At 32.9% G+C, this 18,868-nt stretch overlaps 2 protein-coding genes across 2 annotated transcripts; one reads left to right on the top strand and one right to left on the bottom strand.

Moving 5' to 3' along the window:
- Nucleotides 1–4,224: 4,224 nt before the first annotated feature.
- On the bottom strand, nucleotides 4,225–6,851 carry LOC114424108. Its single transcript, XM_028390972.1, has 6 exons — nucleotides 6,549–6,851; nucleotides 5,751–6,145; nucleotides 5,588–5,651; nucleotides 4,681–5,280; nucleotides 4,411–4,587; nucleotides 4,225–4,326 (listed from the first exon to the last, which is right to left on the bottom strand). The coding sequence occupies exons 1-6, from the start codon at nucleotides 6,849–6,851 to the stop codon at nucleotides 4,225–4,227; spliced, it is 1,641 nt and encodes a 546-aa protein (XP_028246773.1).
- A 2,074-nt stretch (nucleotides 6,852–8,925) lies between these two features.
- Nucleotides 8,926–9,855, top strand: LOC114424109 (RING-H2 finger protein ATL29-like). The gene has a single exon (XM_028390973.1). The coding sequence runs from the start codon at nucleotides 8,926–8,928 to the stop codon at nucleotides 9,853–9,855; it is 930 nt and encodes a 309-aa protein (XP_028246774.1).
- The last annotated feature ends 9,013 nt before the right edge of the window (nucleotides 9,856–18,868 follow it).

An 18,868-nucleotide genomic window follows, 5' to 3' on the forward strand; every position in this document is an offset into this window, starting at 1 on the left:
CAATTGATTTCAAAAAAAGCTGTAATCGATTACAATGTTTTGGTAATCGATTACCAGTGCCTTTGAACGTTGAAATTCAAATTTAAATGTGAAGAGTCACATCCTTTCACATAAAAGCTTTGTGTAATCAATTACACTGATTTGGTAATCGATTACCAGTGATTGTTTCTGAATAAATCAAAAGATGTAACTCTTCAAATGGTTTTTGACTTTTTCAAATAGGTTTTAAGTTTTTCTAAAAGTCATAACTCTTCTAAATGGTCCTCTTGACCAGACATGAAAAGTCTATAAAAACAAGGCTTTGTTATGCATTTTAAAAAAAATCCAATCAATCTTATACAAGCCTTGAATCTCTTTGAACTTCTTCTTCTTCTTCTTTGTGCCAAAAGCTTTCCAAAGTTTTCTTGTTTTCTAAACCTTGAAAACTTGTGCTATTCATTCTTTTCATCTCTTCTCCCTTTACCAAAAAGAATTCGCCAAGGACTAACCGCCTGAATTCTTTTTGTGTCTCTCTTCTCCCTTTTCCAAAAGAACGAAGGACTAACCGCCTGAATTCTTTTGCGTCTCCCTTCTCCCTTGTCAAAGAATTCAAAATGACACAGTCTGAGAATTCTTTTGATTCTCCCCTTTCCCTTATACAAAAGTCTTCAAAGGACTAACCACCTGATAATTCTTTTGTATCCCCATTCACAAAGTTTCAAAGGTTTAACCGCCTGAGATCTTTGTCTTAATACATTGTAGGGTACATCCTTTGTGGTACAAGTAGAGGGTACATCTACTTGGGTTGTTGACTGAGAACAAGAGATGGTACATCTCTTGTGGATCAGTTCTAGTGGAGGATACATCCACTAGGTTCAAAGAGAACAAGGGAGGGTACATCCCTTGTGGATCTTTGCTTGTAAAAGGATTTTTACAAGGTTGAAAGAAATCTCAAGGACCGCAGGTCGCTTGGGGATTAGATGTAGGCACGGGTTGTTGCCGAACCACTATAAAAACTCTTGTGTGTTTGTCTCCTTCTTCCCTACTCTTTTACTTTTCGATGTGCATTTTAATTCCCGCTTTTACTTTTGCTTAAGTTTGTTTTATGTTCTTCATTTAGTTAACAACATAGTAAAAGCCTTAGAAGAGTAAATTTTTAATTAGTAAAGGTCTAGTAATAATTAATTCAACCCCCCCTTCTTAATTATTCTGAGGCCACTCGATCCAACACAGAGATGATTCGATGTCATGGCTCTTATGTTCGACTTTCATGGCTGCGAGACGTGTATCAGATGAAAATTGATGCATGTCACTGGATTGTAGCAGTGCGAGCATATTTGTTGCATCTACTTGGATGCACACTCTTTGCTAACAAGAGCGTCACATACGTGCACGTGGTATTCTTGGATGCATTGCGTGACTTGACGCAGAGTGGGACTTACGCTTGTGTGCTGCTGCACTTGTGCATATGTAAGATAATTTAAATGAGGCGTCAAAGGGCACGACGAGGCAGCTTGCAGGATGTATCACTCTATTACAGGTTAGTTCAAATGTTACTAAAACATTTTTTCATTGGCGTTGATTATTATATGTTGTCACGTATTTTAATGAATATGTTTGTAAAATATACTTAGTGTTGGATCTACGAGCATTTCCTGTCCGTTGGTTCCGCCCTAGTCGCTGAGGATTATGACGAGGGGAGACCGCGTGCATGCCGATGGACCTCTGGCAAGGCATTGCCCGTGTCGACGTATCGCAGGCATCTGGACAGACTGACCCCTGACGTAGTGTGTTGGATTCCATATGGTGACCACTATTCATTTAGAGAATTTTGGGTCATCTCATTATTTTTCGGCCATCTCAAATGGGGTTCCTAGATGGTCATTCACCGATTGGAGAGGGTTGTATGACAGTTTGGATACATCCAGACTATTTCGCCAGATCCTACTGCGCCTTCGGTCTCTGTTGAAGAAATGGATGATAGATGGATATAGTTTAGTGACTACATTGCACATGTAGGGAAAATTTATGTAGTGTTTGGCCAATGTTTGTCAGGTTACATGGATTGATTCTACATGATGTCACACCCATTCATGTGTCTGACATAGCAAGAGGATCCTCCTAGAGTTTCGCTGGTTCAACAATATGACACATTTGTTGAACCAGATGTGCATCAACAACCAGTGGCGGCAATGACACCTAATGAAGCAAACGTTGTTGTCCATCATCTTAGGCATGTAGTGGTAATATATATTTTTGGTATTTTGTGTTTGTTGTTTTCTTTTCTATTTTATTACTAACAATTGTTATGTTTGTTTTTCTCCACTTACTAGGATGGTTATGTAGCAATTGCTGATAAGTTAGAGAGACTTCTGAACCTGAGGATCCTGACCGAAGGAACAAAAGCCTATACTATTGCTGAAGAATGTTTGAGTATCGCAAGAAGCTACATTAGCCAACCAACTATAGGTCACAAATCGAGGCGTAGGCGGCGTACATATGATCATTGAAGTTGTATTTTTTTGGTTTTTTTCCTTATATATGTCTATTTTAATTTTTTGGATAATTTATTTATTTGGTACATTTATGTATTGATTTTGAATTTGGTTAATTTATAATTTTAGTGTGTTACTTACGGACACATTTTTAATTACTTTGTACAAATTTTTGTCATCCATTTATCGTTAATTAGTCGTTAATGTTGATTTGAGGAATAAATTAATTCGTCCATAACAAATTACGAATGTATGTTTTTTGTAACGTTGAAGCATCATAAATCATTCTCAAAGTTGACAACACACTGTAAATTGCATGCGTCTGTTTAAAAAAATGAATACTACACATACGTACTGACATAGAAATGACTACTCAGTTGTTTTAGTTCTGATAGTAACAACGCATGTCTGATGCAAAATTAAAGCATGACACAACATTATTGTACTTGACAACACATAGGAAGTGGCACGCGTCTAATAAAAAAAAACACAAACAGTCTCGGTGAACAACATCTATATATACCACACCAACACTCTAAAAAATCACACATTCTTGCCTAATCTACCTTTAGAAAATAAATTTTACAAGAAAATATGACATTTTTGGGAGAAACGAGCGGTCAGACCATTGTCAACTCCAGATTAGCTTTTATTTTTCTGAATGGATCGATTATTCATAATGAATCTGGTGTTTATTTCCAAAGTTCCACTCTGATACCCATTTGAGTACCTAATGATTGTGGTTTTGAAATGCTAATAAACAAAATGCACAATACCCTTCAGCTAACCGACAATCAATATTTGGATGAAATTTATTACTGGTAGCCATTCGTAGATGCAGGTAACCAATTTGCCTTTCAATCTATGCAATTGAAAAATGATGATGATGTTAACAAAATGTTAATGTGTAATGATCAATACTCGTGTGTTGGCCCGATTAAGTTATTATGTACCATTGGTAGAACACCAGATGGTATATTAAATTTACTTCAAGCCACTATGACTCCTACTCATGATGCCCTGTTATATTTCAATGGGAGTTGGAACATGCCACGCCAACACGACTTTGTGGGTTACTCATTCACAAGAAAAAATCCAAAAAGATTTGACATTCCTTCGGGATGTAGCATCGATGGACTAAAGGATGTGATTAAGAAAGTTGCACTTCAAGGGATTCCCCCTTATGGTATTCATGAATCACAAATGGTAAGGCGATTGTTTTTTCAACAGTCAGGTCATTCTGAGTATTCAAAAAAAGTTATTAAATTTGAAATTATTAAGCTGAAAATTGACGATGACATGTTGAAGGTCTTAGTACAGTCTAATTACTGGAAACAATTTGGCCCAATAGAAATTTTAGCTGTTTTTAGTAAACTAGTAATCATAATGGAAGACAACATGTCTCGATTGCAACATGATTAAATACAAAATTAGTATTAGTTAATTGTAGCTTTTGATGTATTTTCTGTTTGTTTCAACTATGTTGTAAATTAATGTAATGTTTAAATTCGTGTCCATTAGCTAATGAAACTGTATGTTTATTATTTTCAAAGTACTCACTTATGGATTAACTTTTTAAAATAATTAGTGGAAATAAATTATTATTTACAAAAATGTCAACAAAATTATGAATGCCAACAAAATAATTATTTACACAAACGTCAGTGGAAATAACATATTTTATGTTCATTCTTCACCTAAATCAACAAATTCAGTTTTGAGCCTAGATAAATTTGTGTAATGCTGCATTCTATCTATGTATGGGGGTGAGCCACTGCTTTGCCTGATAATGACAATGTGTATTCCACAACAACGCCAATGATGGTAAAGGACAATGGTCTCGTAAAAAAACCTGTTACATAACACAAACAGATTCAATGTAATATAACCAACTACATTGTCAGCACTTATACTAGCATCATAATTATGCAATTACCTGTGCAAAATAATTCTCACACACATGACTAATGCATATTACGTGATGCACAGAAGAATCTGGTGGTGGCTGACTTCTAAGAGGAAAAATTGTCATGCTTTGTTGTCGTGAAAGAGAAACAGCGATCACATTGTATCGTGAAGCAATGACGTATCCCATATCTGTAATATTCATCCACTAGTCCATGGTAACCTACATGTAACAGACTACAAATATCGGTTACTTAAATGTTATTTTAAGAAAAAGTGACATAACAATAAACTTACGCACCATAGACAATTCTTCAACAAGTAGGGAACGCTTTAATTCCTTAAATCTCTCTATGACACCAAGTAGGTTGATATACTCTTCCAACCAGCTTGTCAATTCTTTATGCAGATGGTTGTGCATCAATGACCACGATTCTTCACCTATATCCAATAAGGCATCTATTGCCCGATAACCACAGTTACCATCCGCTTTGACATCAATAATGTTTTCAATAGAATCCTGGATGCACGAATGAAATTGATTCAACATTGGAATATTCTGCCTCTGTATTGGTTGCACAGATGATGATGCACTACGTTTTACTGAAGAATTACTATTTTGCACAAAGTGTAACGCATCAACATATTCCCAATAAGATGAATCATGTTTTGTTGAATTTTGTTGTTTGGTCTGTGGATTTTTTGTAGCACCCTTGGTCTTCACCTTTTCTGGAGGAGGACACACAGAATTTAGATCAGGATAAGTAATTTCTCGCAACTTTGTCTTCAAATGTATTTTGCCACAAACATCGAGCTGCTTAAATCGTTTCGATATGGTTTCCATCTCCTCAGTTATGGTCACCTCTGCCTCACATAACCCTTGATCTGAAAAACTAAGTCTCTGCCAAAAAGTGTGGATATTCTCTAGTGGTATGGAGCCAACAACATATTTAGACAACTCTCATGCACATGGAAGACTGTGGGTAGTCCTCATGACACATCCACAACGTGAAGGGTTTTTGCCTGTATAATGTACATGCTCATATTCAACAACAATTTCATTTAAAGTGTACCTTGAAACCATGTCAAGTAGTTTTTTTGTACAAGGTAACTTTAAACACAGGCCCAACCACGTGCGTGTTTGTCTCAAAAGATGTTTTAATTTGGGTGTGTTGAAGTGTCATCATGTTGTTCATTGCTTCCCAAACACTGCATATGTCACCAACGGATTTTTGTAGGAGTCTCTTTAATGGCCAATGAGCACTCTCAACCCTACAAATGAAATATACAACAATGTATAAACAACCACAACATTTTCATTTAAGTCAACACTTAAACAAATCAACACAAACAAAAAAACAATATTCAAACCTTTTAGTGGTTGTGTTTCCTAGATGCATCACTTTGTTGGTCCATGCCTTCACAAATTTTTCTTTGTGCGGAATCACCCATGTTTGACACACATAGTCCACAAATATAGGCCACGAAGAGCAATCCATTTCAATTTTTTTAACGTACTCATCAAAAGAACTCTCACATGGACAGTTAACCAAACTCCCCCAAGCCTCCATGACATAATCCCATGCATTCTTTTGAGCAACCAGGGTTTTGCACTTTACCTTTACATTCTTTTCAATGTGAAACCGACACAACAAATTCATAGCATCCGGGAATACAGTTTTCACTGCATTCATCAAAGAAAAATCTCTGTCGGTGACAATAACCCCGGGGAGTGCATCAACTCTCATGAAAAGACCTCGAAACCACTGCAAAGTCCAAACAACATTATTAAGATGTTCTCCTTCTAAGTAAGCAAAAGCAGTGGAGAATGTCATTCCTATTGGTGTAACACCAACAATATCAAGCAACGATAGTTTCTACCTATTTGTTTTGTAGGTACTGTCAATAAAAAAACAAATTACAAGAATTGGTTAATTTGACTGCATCAGGATGACTCCAAAACAAGTCACGTACAACATTTTCATCCTTCATCCTATGCTAGTGAATATATTGATCTCTGTCAAGCAGCATCATGAGCTGTTGCATTTCAGTGTTACTCCCTCTTATGGAAGAATGATATGCATGTATGACATTGTAAATTTATTTTATTGTTGTATAATTGTTGGCATTGTGCTCCTTCAACGTCAAGAGAATATTTCTTGGCTTCACCATGGACTTCATCATATCAGCAACAACAATCTTCTTAACTTTAGTTAGTCGACCCACATATGGATGTCCAACTAACGACTTTGCTATTTCATGATTGTGAACCCCACAAATTAGCTTCACCATCCATCCTTCTCCTCCCAAAATTGGCTTTGCACGCAATTTAAATGGGCATCCACATTTTCTAGTGTCAGTGCATGTTTTTACCAAATCAATCTTCTTAGGCTTATACTCACTACTCCTTTCGCAAGCTATTAACAGAAACGGGACCCTTCCTCTAACACCGGTATTGGTGTTTGACCTCATTATCACGACAACAAATCCAATGTCATGAGCCACCGATCAAGTCCAATGTAAAACTTCATCACAGCTAGGAAACAACTATAACACAATTCAAAAAAGGTCTGAGATCAATAAACATTTGTGTAACATAATTACTGTACCAACAACAAATTAGACAAATATCTGAGAAGTATTAAAGGCATCAAAGCAATCAACGTATTCTACTTTCACGCCAGCATCTTCCTCATTTTCAACATTCATATGAACTTCTTTAGACATGATACTATCATATATACATCCACTGTTCTGCGTCTATCTTAATAAAACATTTAACAAATTCAATGATAAACAAAATACAACTTAAAAAAATTATACAATCACCTCATTTGTTATCAACATAAATATAGCTCTATACAAAATTAAAAAAAATCTATTGTACATCATTTGGCACAGACTACATTTTCACTACATATCTTCATTTAAATATCATATAAATTCTAATAAATACATCATTCAATAAAATATCAAATTTGTTTAATTATCAATTGTTGTAATAAACATATAAATACATCATTGAGTTAAATATCAAAATTTTTTAATTATCAACTTTAGTAAATATTTTAAATGTAGAGGAAATTGGGCAAATTAAGGGTATTTTTGGCATTTTATAAGCTGCTGGGTGTCCCAGCAAAAATGCTGGGTGCCCCAAGTAGTTGCCATGCAAAGGTTGTGCTTGGCCTTATTTTCTATTTTGCAATTTCGAAACCTCTTTGTATATGTGGATTTGGTAGAGGCCTTCCTTATGAACATACTTTGTCCTTGTTTTAAAGTAATAACCGATCCAACTCATATTTGTCTAAAAAAAAAAGACAATGCAGATGGACTTGTAAGGACATGAAGATGTGTTCTTGTCCTTTCTTTTCCATTTTATTTTTGTATAGTGTCGATTAAATTAGATATTTAGTGTTCTTTTGTTCTATGGTTATACATAGTTGACACTATATTTCATTAATTACAACTTGTAAAAGGGCCATGAGATATCAATTTGTAATTATTTGATTTAAGTGTATGAATGACTTAAATGTTTTATTGTATTCATAACTTGCAAGTTTAGCATTTGACATTCAAAACAAAACAAAAAATCATTCATAAGTTGTTTCTTTCACAAACAAATTAAATGAAAAGCTTTGAATAAAAATAAAATAAGTAATTTTCTATTTTATTTACTTATGTAACGAAGGTTCCATTACATTTCACATTCTTAGTATTTTAGTTTACTTGCACTAACACATATTATCATAATTAGTTAAATAATTATTCTCTTATTCATTTTAATTATCATTTTTTATGTGTATTTGAACTTTTTAATTGTTTATCTATTTTGATCTATATATTTATCTCTAATTTTCAATTGAATTTCAATAGTCCTATAAAACAAATTATCAATAATTAAAAATAAATTATATAATAATTTAAATTATTTCTTATATATTTAAAATATATTAATTTATATTTTTAAAAATTATTTATTTATATAAAAATAAGTATTTTTTCTATATTTCACAGATTAAAATTCTACATATAAATTTATTAAAAAAAACGTATTGGCTTTGCTTGCACTCCAAAGCCTACTTATTCAAGCCTTCATATACACAACAAATAATGTTCGGACACTAGTCCTCTCGTCCTTCTCATAAGGACTGGCACATAAGCAACCCTTCCCATCCTCCGCATCACTGTCCTCATATATTGACCCACTATCTACCACTCGTAGAAAACCATTGGCATAGCTCCTTGAATCTCTCTTTACATTTTGTCCTCTACAATCCCCAAAACAATAGGAAATCAAGCCAGAGAAATAACAAAAAGAAGAGAGAGAAAAAACAAGAAAAAGAAAAGAAGAGACATTAGGAACTGATCAACCTTTACTATTACCAATTAGTTAGCTTCATTTGCCTGCTTTGTATATGGTCTCAAACACCACTCATCTGCGTTGTAAACTCCTGGTACTGTGTTCAATTTCTACGGATAAAAAAAAGCACCTCTCATCCATGCAAACAACCCACTACGAAGAACTGTGTCTTCATCGGAGTACGATATGTCGTCATCATCGGCCGCAGCGCCATACAACACCCCGCCGGCACTGATCGCCTTCTTGCTGGGCATGCTCGTGGTGTGCTTTGTGGTGTTCAGCATTGTGTACATGTGCAAGTATTGCTTCTCTGGTGTGATCAACACCTGGGCTTCCCAGCCTATCATTTCGAGCTCCCTCATTCGCCTTACACCGTTTCGGTCCCCTCCTCGAGGCCTCGACCCAAAGCTTCTCCAGGTTTTCCCCACCTTCCCTTACGCCTCTATTAAAGACCTTAGCAAGGATCAAAAGTACGACCTCGAATGTGCAATTTGCTTGTTGGAGTTCGAGGATGATAACATGGTTCGCCTCTTGACGCTCTGTTGCCACGTCTTCCACCAGGATTGCATTGATCTCTGGCTCCGCTCGCACAAGACCTGCCCCGTTTGTCGACGACACCTCGATTCGCCCCCGAATGAAATAGAGAAAGTCGTGGACGTTAACGAGGGTGTGGTGGTCACGTCCACGAGCAGGGAGATACATATTGATGTAACAGAAGGGAAATTGGATGGTTGTGGCGATGATGATGATGATGATACAAGTGGTGGAAATAAAAAACAAGAACATGAACATGGTCATGAGAATCATGAGGTGATCACTCATCAACAAGGGGGAAAAACATTTGCACGGTCACATTCGACGGGGCACTCGATAGTTTTGATAAGAAGAGATGGAAATAAGGAAAAAAATGATCATGAGAAGTATACGTTGATATTGCCGGAGCATGTTTTGAGAGAGAGGCATAATAATAAGCACAATTGTACAAGGAGTTGTGTGAGTTACAAGGACATGGCCATGCTTGTTGCTCCTCTTCCTGTTGCACCTTATAGTAATTGTGGCTTTGTTCAACCAGTTTCGCCAGCTGGCACCTCCTCCCCTGACCATACTCGGAAATAACGTTCTTTGTCGTTTTTCTCGATTCTTTTGAGTTTTCTCTTCTCTTCTATTTTTTTTTTTTTAGATTTTGCTTTTAAAATTTTACTTGTACTTGAGATAAAAGATAAATAGGCTTAAGAGGGAAATGATTGTTATAGAGTAGACACATGATAACTTTTGAAGAGTAATGATAGAAAGATGGCCAAACACTAAAACCATCCCTTTAACACCCGCTTACATGGCATAAAATATATCATTTTATCATTCAATATTTAATAAAAAAGAAAAAGAAAGAAAAAAGAAAAGCAAAATTTCAAATGCAAAAGGAGATTTGGCTCATTTAGGGTAGAATATTTCTCTCCTTCTCCTCAATACATCAAAAGCATTCCCTTCATCTTCTATATGCATTTTTGTCTCCACTCCCAATATCGGCTTTCATAGTTCACTTTTGCATTTAATTTCCAACATGGTGAAGGATTAAAGAGCTTCCCGTGCAGGTTATGTTTTTTTTTCTTGTTCATCGTTCTCTTTCTCCTTGGTTGTTGTTTTTCTAACTTGGGTGTCTATTTGGGAAGAGTCCTTTGTGTGTGTGACTTGGTGGATGCATGTGTGAGTTAGATGGTTGTGGTCGTGTGTGGGAAAAGAATTTTGTTGAAGATGAGGGGAAGAGCAACCACACATTCTAGATAGAAAATGAGAGGAATGGTAGAAAATCTTATTGATCACTCAATCGCTTGTGTTCATTGTGTTACACAGAGGTATTTATACATAAGTCACTTATATCAAGTCGCATAACAGATTCTATTGAGTTAACCACTCTAACAAATAGTGTTAACCACTTATCAGTAAAATTCTACTTAACCATATACCTAACAGAGGTAACCATAAAACATATATGAGTTAACACTTTGAATTACTCTGCAGCAAATTTAGGGGCTAAGGGGTTTTGCTATGTGTGCATGATAAAGGGAATTTGGGGACTAAGGGGCTCTTATTATATTATTATATTAAGAGTGTTTTTAGGTTCAACTTGTGTTAGTTGTGCTACACTTGTGCTTTATCTAGATTGTTAGAATAAAAAGGCCATTAGTAGTAGGTTTGTTTTATATCACAAGATAGTGATGATCAAAGTCTTATTACTTAAGTGCTTTGTCCATAATGATCAATGGTCAACAAGTTCTTAATGTTTTTTTTTTGAATGCTTGAATTTTATCCTTCACATCACACTGTTGCTAAGTGGTAACTTGATGAAAAAACTTTCATCTTCAGTTTTGTTAAACGTCTAGTTTGTTGGGATTGCTAGTTTTAGCTTGATCTAACAATCTACAGGTCCTCTTAACTTGTGTTAGTGCGCATAATTCAAATGCTGAACAACATGTTATACTCGCATGGTTTAAGAAAAAAGGATTTTGAGACTTTATATTCAACACAACTGGCTTTTAATATCTGTCTTAGTTTTTTAAGAGAAATGATGCAAATGATGATGTCAACGGAGAACTCAATTCATATATGACTTTTCAGAGCTATTAAAGTTTTAGATTCATATGTAGCTTAAATTTTAGTTTTAGGCATTTGTTGTTAAGTTTTCATATAAAAATTGTTAATTAAACTTACTAATTGGTTAGCCATCATTTTTTGAGATTGACATGTACAAAATTCATCTTGGTAATTGTGTGCAGTATAACATATTCATAAATTAAGGCTAGTTTAATCATGTGCAACAATTTGACCCATGTGATTGCTGAAACAGTAAGACAAGAACTTGTTTCTGAGAATGTGCAGTCCATGAGCAAACATAATGCTTCTAGAAACAAGCTTTTCCAATATGTTGGCTTATGGATATCCCAAAAGATTAAGGTTAGATTGTTATCCATTCTATTTGCATTCTTTTCATTTTTGTGATTACATTATCCTCTTAATTTTTTTGTTGAATGTGATCTCAAACTTGTTTATTTCCTTATAAAGATGCTTATTTATGTTATGCCATGATCATTGGTTGATCTGTCTAGCATTACCTACCATCACTGTCACCACTAGTTTATATTTTCTAGGACTTGTAGCAAAATATCATGCAAGTGATACAAATTAGACCATACATAATATGATCTATATTATTATTTGCCAATTTTTTCATAAGTGATAAACATTTATATACAAAACCAATTAAGTATAGTGATATCATGGTTTACCCTTATTTGGAAAATTTAACACCTACTTTGTTGTTGGTGTCTACTGCATAGAACCTTGCTCCTATTAGGATTGCTTCAACAAACCCATTCATGAAGACATTGTTCTTCGAACTTGTGGGCAAATTGAATCCCGTAACCCTCTTGCATTTTTGCTCCTAAAATCGTCAGAACTTCTAATTCTGCACCTGAAATTAGGGTTAGACCATTAGAAAATAAACTTAGTTTTTCACCTATGCAATTTAAACCACCTTTAATAGGGTATTAATTATTATCTTCTTGTAGGATGACCCAAATAAAACTCCCGCTTCATTTTTTTGGTTTTTATTTCTTTAATGTCTTCTCCTACACCATTCATTTTTCTTTTTTCTTTTTTTTGTTCTTGTTAACTTTGACTTTTTTTCTTCTCCTTCTGCCACACTTTACTGAGATAGATTTTCTTTTTAGCCTTTTTAGACTTTTTAGCCTTTGAGATTTTCATACATTAAGCAAGTGGTTAAGGAGATCAAAGTAAAATTTTGAGGAGTTTTGGCCTTTGGACACAAGCTTGCAGCCACAAAATTCCATATAATTAAAAATTGGAGATTCTTGTTTGTGGTAATAATCACAAAAAGAGTTTTTTAACACAAGCAATTTGTTTTAATTTGTATCATAATATATGTAGTTACTTCCCGTGAGAAAAATCTGAGGAAAATGTATTTTGATTTTATATTTGATTCAACATTTTTGGCAATGGCCGGATTGAAAATTATTTAATTGAATTGGGTTTTATATTGCTTAATTTGGCAATAATACATGTGCTGAATTTATTTATGTTTATTTTTTATTCTTTTTTTACTTGGCTACTTAGTACTCCTTTTTATATTAACATTAATTTTTATTGTAAATATGTTGTTTTATAACAACTAATACAAAGATGTAGTAAAAAATTCCATTTTGCACAACTATGACTAATTATTCATATTAAAATGGTTAACCACATTTTTTTATAGAGTTAATTTAATGTTATTGAAATATGTTAGGTCTGGACGATCACTCTTCTCATCTATCTTGGATTTTGATAAATAACAAAAAGTATAAATTATTGATGCTCTAATGAGTTTTTGACAAGTGGACAAGTTCAAATATTAAAGGACTTAACAATATGTTGTATCATCCAAGAAGGCATTCACTCTGTGACATTTAGTGTTATATAGTTATTCCATGCATCCAGCTAGTAAGTAAATCACACAACTTTTGAAATGATTAACATTGGGCAAAAAGTCTATGATAATATAAAAAAGGAAGTACATGTATTCTATCCTATACAAATTCATTTAAATTTAAGGAAAAGACAGGATATAAGGAAATAGAAGGTACTCACAGAATATTCTCTAAAGGTTACTTTCACTAAGGACAAGGAGCACATGGTGCTGTTTGTACTATCGTGTAATTTCTCACAAATTAGAGCACACCATGTAGCCTTATCTTCCACTGTGAGGCAATGATATTTTCAAGTAACCAACGTTGATCCCGTAACGGATCATTCATTGAAGTCTATAAAAGGTAGTCTCTACCCAAAAAGAAAAGAGAGAAAAATTGATGAACAAGCAAGAACATAATTGAAGTGAAACTCTGCTGAAATTACTGGATGACTAATACAAAGTTTTTATCTGTTTATTCTTTACTAAGCAAAGTCATTTTGTAATTGAGTTTTATTGTTTATCCACTCTTTGAGTGTTGTTGAATACTCGTATTCATTCAAACTACTATTTGTGAAAGACAGGAGTGACTTAGTGTTAAACAATACTTGGGTTTCTTAGATTCAGGGGGAGTCTAAGAAAGTTTTAGAAGTGGTGTTAAGAATACTTGTAAAGCTAGGAGTGACAGGTCAGAATACTTGTTTTGTAATCAAGTTTTGATTAGTAGAACCATTTACTGTTGAGTAAAGGAGAACTGAACGTAGCTCAAGTTGAGTGAACCAATATAAACCAAGTGTTTGATTAACACTCAGAGTCACTTCTTTAGTATCAAGTGTTTATTTGAAAAAATATTTTAAAAAGACTCTCTATTATTAAGTATTTGGACAATCAAACTTGTCGTTATTAAAATCTATTTTTCTCCTCAGTGGGTGATCTATCTTTCTTCTATATTTCCCTCTATATATGTGTTAAAAGGTGTAAAAGTTTATTATATATTTGATTAACACACTATTCAACCCCCTTTTTGGATTGATTGTTGTCATTTCAAAATTTAAGTCATCAAAGCTGATTTTTCTATAAGTAAATGAGGAATTTTTATATATAATGGAAACACACATCATCCAATGAATGACATGGATTTTATAGTATGGGAACTTGTATCCCTCATATTCGTATCATTGTTAAGTCAATAACAATTATATTTTTAGTTTGGTTCATTGATCATTAACTCTAGTCCTTCTAATATCATTACTCAAAAGTCACACTTGAATGAGATTTTCTTTGGCTTATGCCTAAAAGATTAAACTTGTATAAGCAAAAGCTCTTGTCATGTCATTTGATGGAATAATTCTACTTGTACCTAGATAATCAAACAAATTATATTTGTTGGTTAGTTATGCATAAAGTTACTAAAAATTGATGATCCTAAATGATTTGATAAGTGTATAATGTACACATTAACTCTTTCTATTGTTTTAAATTTAAGCACACCATATGATAAAAAATTGTATCCATGCTATGAATAAGGTGGTTAAGTCTATAATAAACAAAGATTATCCTTGTATCATTGGTGGTTAACTCTAATATTTCTAATATTATTACTCGAAAGTCACATGTGAACAAGAATTTGTTTATCTTATGCATCAATGACTAAACATATATGAGGAAAGCATGCCCCATGCCATCTAAGAATAATTCAACCTTTATCATATGGGGATCACACAAGCTACATTTACTGGTCAGTTATGCGTAAAGTTAAGGTTACTACAATAACTTAAGTTGTTACATTTGATTGGATTTCATTTTACATCTAGACTTTCATAAAAAAACTACAAAAAATGATGATCATAAATTATTCAAAATGTGTTTAATGCACATTTAACCCTTAGTATTGTCTTAAATTTAGGCACACCATACGATGAAAATATGTATTCATGCTACGAATTAGATGGTTAAGTCTATCATAAATAATGGTTAACCTTTTATCATTTGTGGTTAATTTTATCCCTTATATTCCTATCACTCAAAAGTCACATCTGAACAAGATTTTTTTTCGCTCATGATTGAAAGATTGAACTTGTGACAAAGCTTGTGTTATGTCATCTGATAGAATAATTATACTTGTACCAATGGAATTATGCAAGTTATAATTACTAGTTAGTGCTTCACAAAATTAAGGTTACATTAATAACTTAAGTGGTTACATTTGATTGGATTTCATTTGACATCTAAGCTTTCATTATAAATTACAAAAAATGATGATCATAAATAATTTGATAAATGTATAATGCACATGTTAACTTTTACGATTGTTTTAAATTTAAGTACGCCATATGATGAAATTTGTATTCATGCTATGCATGAGGTTGTTAAGTTTATAATAAACAAAGGCTATCCTTTTATCATTGGTGGTTAACTCTAATCCTTCTAATATTGTTATTCAAAAGTCATATGTAAACAAAAATTTGTTTGTCTTATGCATCAAGGACTGAACTTAAATGAGGAAAACATGTGTCATGTCATTTGATAATAATTCAGCCTCTATTGTATGAGGATCACACAAGCTACATTTATTGGTTAGTTATGCACAAAGTTAAGGTTACTTTAGTAACTAAAGTGATTACATTTCATTGGATTTTATTTTACATCCAAACTCTCATTAGAAACTATGAAAAATGATGATCGTAAATGATTTGAAAAGGGGATTATGCACAAGTTAATTCTTACTATTATTTGAAATTTTGACACTTCATATGATGAAAATTTGTTTTCATGCTATGACTAATATGATTAAATCTATCATAACTAATGATTAACCTTTTATCATTTGTGGTTAATTCTAATCCTTTATTTGTTAATTCTAACCCTTTATTACTCAAAATTCACATGTGAACTTGATTTTATTTTACTACATGCATGAAAGATTGAACTTGTTCGAATAAAGCTTGTGTCATGTCATAATTCTACTTGTACCAAGGGAATCACGAAAGCTACAATTATAGGTTAATTATGCCCAAAGTTAAGGTAGGTTACTTTAGAAACTTAAATTGTTATATTCGATTGGATTTCATTTCACATCAAATTTTCACTAAAAATTACAAAAAATGACTATTCTAAATGCTTTGATAAGTGTATAATACACATAATAACCGTTGCTTTGATAAGTGTATAATACACATAATAACGGTTGCTTTTGTTTTAAATTTAGGCGAACCATATGAAGAAAATATGTATTCATGCTATGAATAAGGTGATTATGTTAATCAAATTATTATTAACTCTGTTCATTAGTGGTTAATAATGTTATTGAGTTTCATAAGTAGTTAAATACATATGTAAAAATGGTCAACTTTGAGTCACAAATGGTTATAAATAAATTTGACTAAATCAATTATTCATGTGCTTGATAATATATTTTTTTTTCGTTTTTGAGGTATTTATTGTTCACTTATCATTTGTGGAGATTATTTAATAATTTCAAAAAAATTCAAAGGATCAGATGGCAATTAAAGAAAAAGAAAGATAAGATTGTTGTGATATGTTTTTAAAAAATGAAGAAAGATTTGACAAAGCAAATATGATATACAATACCATACAATCTAATAATCTAATCTTAAATCCCATACAACATTTATATAAAGATAGACAATTCATTTTCTTAGAATCACATAGAGTCTCTCTTGACAGATAGGAGATTTATGGGTTGCTCAATGATTATTGCTAGCTTATAAGCTTAGTCACCTTAATTAATGGCATATTTCTGACTCAAATTATTGCTAGTTGTGACAGACTACTCATTTTCCCTTCGTAAATCATTTAATTCCTATGTTATTTTTCCTCCTCCAACTACACCTTTCTTTCCATCTGCACTCTTTCCCATTAAGATGAACCATATTGTCTTTTGGTTTTCTTGTTTTTTCTTTTCTTTTTGGGACCCTTTGTTTTGAATTGCTCTTTCTTACCTCGGTCATTGAATGGATCATCTAGAGTACATAGACTAAAGCACATCCCTTCATATCATGAAAAAACTACTTGTATAATTCCTATTTTACCCAAGTCAAGAAAAAATCACAATAAATACTATTTTCAAATGTTTATGGAAATAACAACATCAATGCTTTCTTAACATATTCAACAAAGAAAACAATACCTGAAATTGTTTTCAACACAATAGTTCTAATCACCAACATTGCTTAAGTTATCCATTATAATTAGGGAGAATTATAAATTTCGAACCAATACATCAACACTTATGATAGATTAGCATTTATCAACCTCACTATGCAAAACAGATGAATAAAACTTCAAACCAAGTTTATATTGGCACGAGGCATTACATAAATAATCATTGCTAACGTTTGAACATGTATTTGGATGCATTTCAATCTTGATTTTTTTTTCAACTAGAAATTTGTATATTCGTGCATTTTTCACAGCTCTAAAATAATATCACACACAAGATGCACACGCATACTATGATAGCTTATGTTAAATATCAACAAAACCCAAAAAACCTTCATAAGTCCTAGTTTTTCCATTTTTCAACAAAAGATAGAACCACTGTCAAGGAGTGCATTGCAATAATATATAACCAAGAAAGTTCAAAAAGAACAAGAAAGAATGAGAAAGTAACATGGTTGCATAAATTGAAAGACAAAGAAGGAACTTATAAGAAAAGAAAACTTTTAAACACTGACTTAATAAGTAATAAACATTTTATTCAACGCTGCATGCTTCTATACACAAGAAGCTCTTAAAAAATATACCATCATGTTTGTGAGCACCCAATTATGCATTTTTTTTACCAAAGTAAACACAATTTTCCCATGTCACTATGTTAGCACCACAAGAATATTAATGCCACAAGAAAGCTGAACTGAAGTCTTTGATATTTGAATATGAGTAAACTAATCATACTAACATGGTAGTATTAGACTGTAATAAGTTGATAGTGTTAAAGTTAAACTTGAACACACTAACCACTCTTAATCAAAGATTATATAACACATAAATATTATGGGAAAGGAAATAGATACAAATCTGTTAATGACCAACATTTCTATCTATCTCTCTCTCTCTCTCTCTCTCTCTCTCTCTCTCTCTATATATATATATATATATATATATATATATATATATATATATATATATATATATAGTGTGAACATTTTCAAGGGTTTATCTTTATTCTACAAAAAGTACACCTTATCACAATGTAGTAGATGCCCTGAAAACAAGAGAAACAGGTCGCAGTGGGTTGCGATGGGTCACGGTGGAGGAAGCAATAACAGAAATAGAAGGAGCATCAAGTTTTTTGTTTGACGAATGAATGACAGATGAGAAGGAGAAACAGAGCAACAACGCAAACTCCCTTTGGTGTCAACAGCTATACGACCTCCAATAAGTGTGAAGGAGAAATAGTGTGCAAAACAAGAAGAAGCATTGTTATGTAAACTAGGGTCTTCAATTTGTCTACAAGTAGCGCCCTTTTCCTTTCCTTCTTTTCATTCCTATTTTTAATTTCAACTTTTTTCTTTTGTTTTTATTTTTTATTATTAATTAGTTGAAATGATAAAATAATATTTTTAAAGCTAGCTAAGCGAATGGCTAATGGGCTATAACATTGTTTAGGTGTTTGCCTATCTTTTTCCATTTTTAAAAGGCTAA

This window comes from Glycine soja, chromosome 8, assembly GCF_004193775.1.
Source record: "Glycine soja cultivar W05 chromosome 8, ASM419377v2, whole genome shotgun sequence".
Classification (NCBI taxonomy): domain Eukaryota; kingdom Viridiplantae; phylum Streptophyta; class Magnoliopsida; order Fabales; family Fabaceae; genus Glycine; species Glycine soja.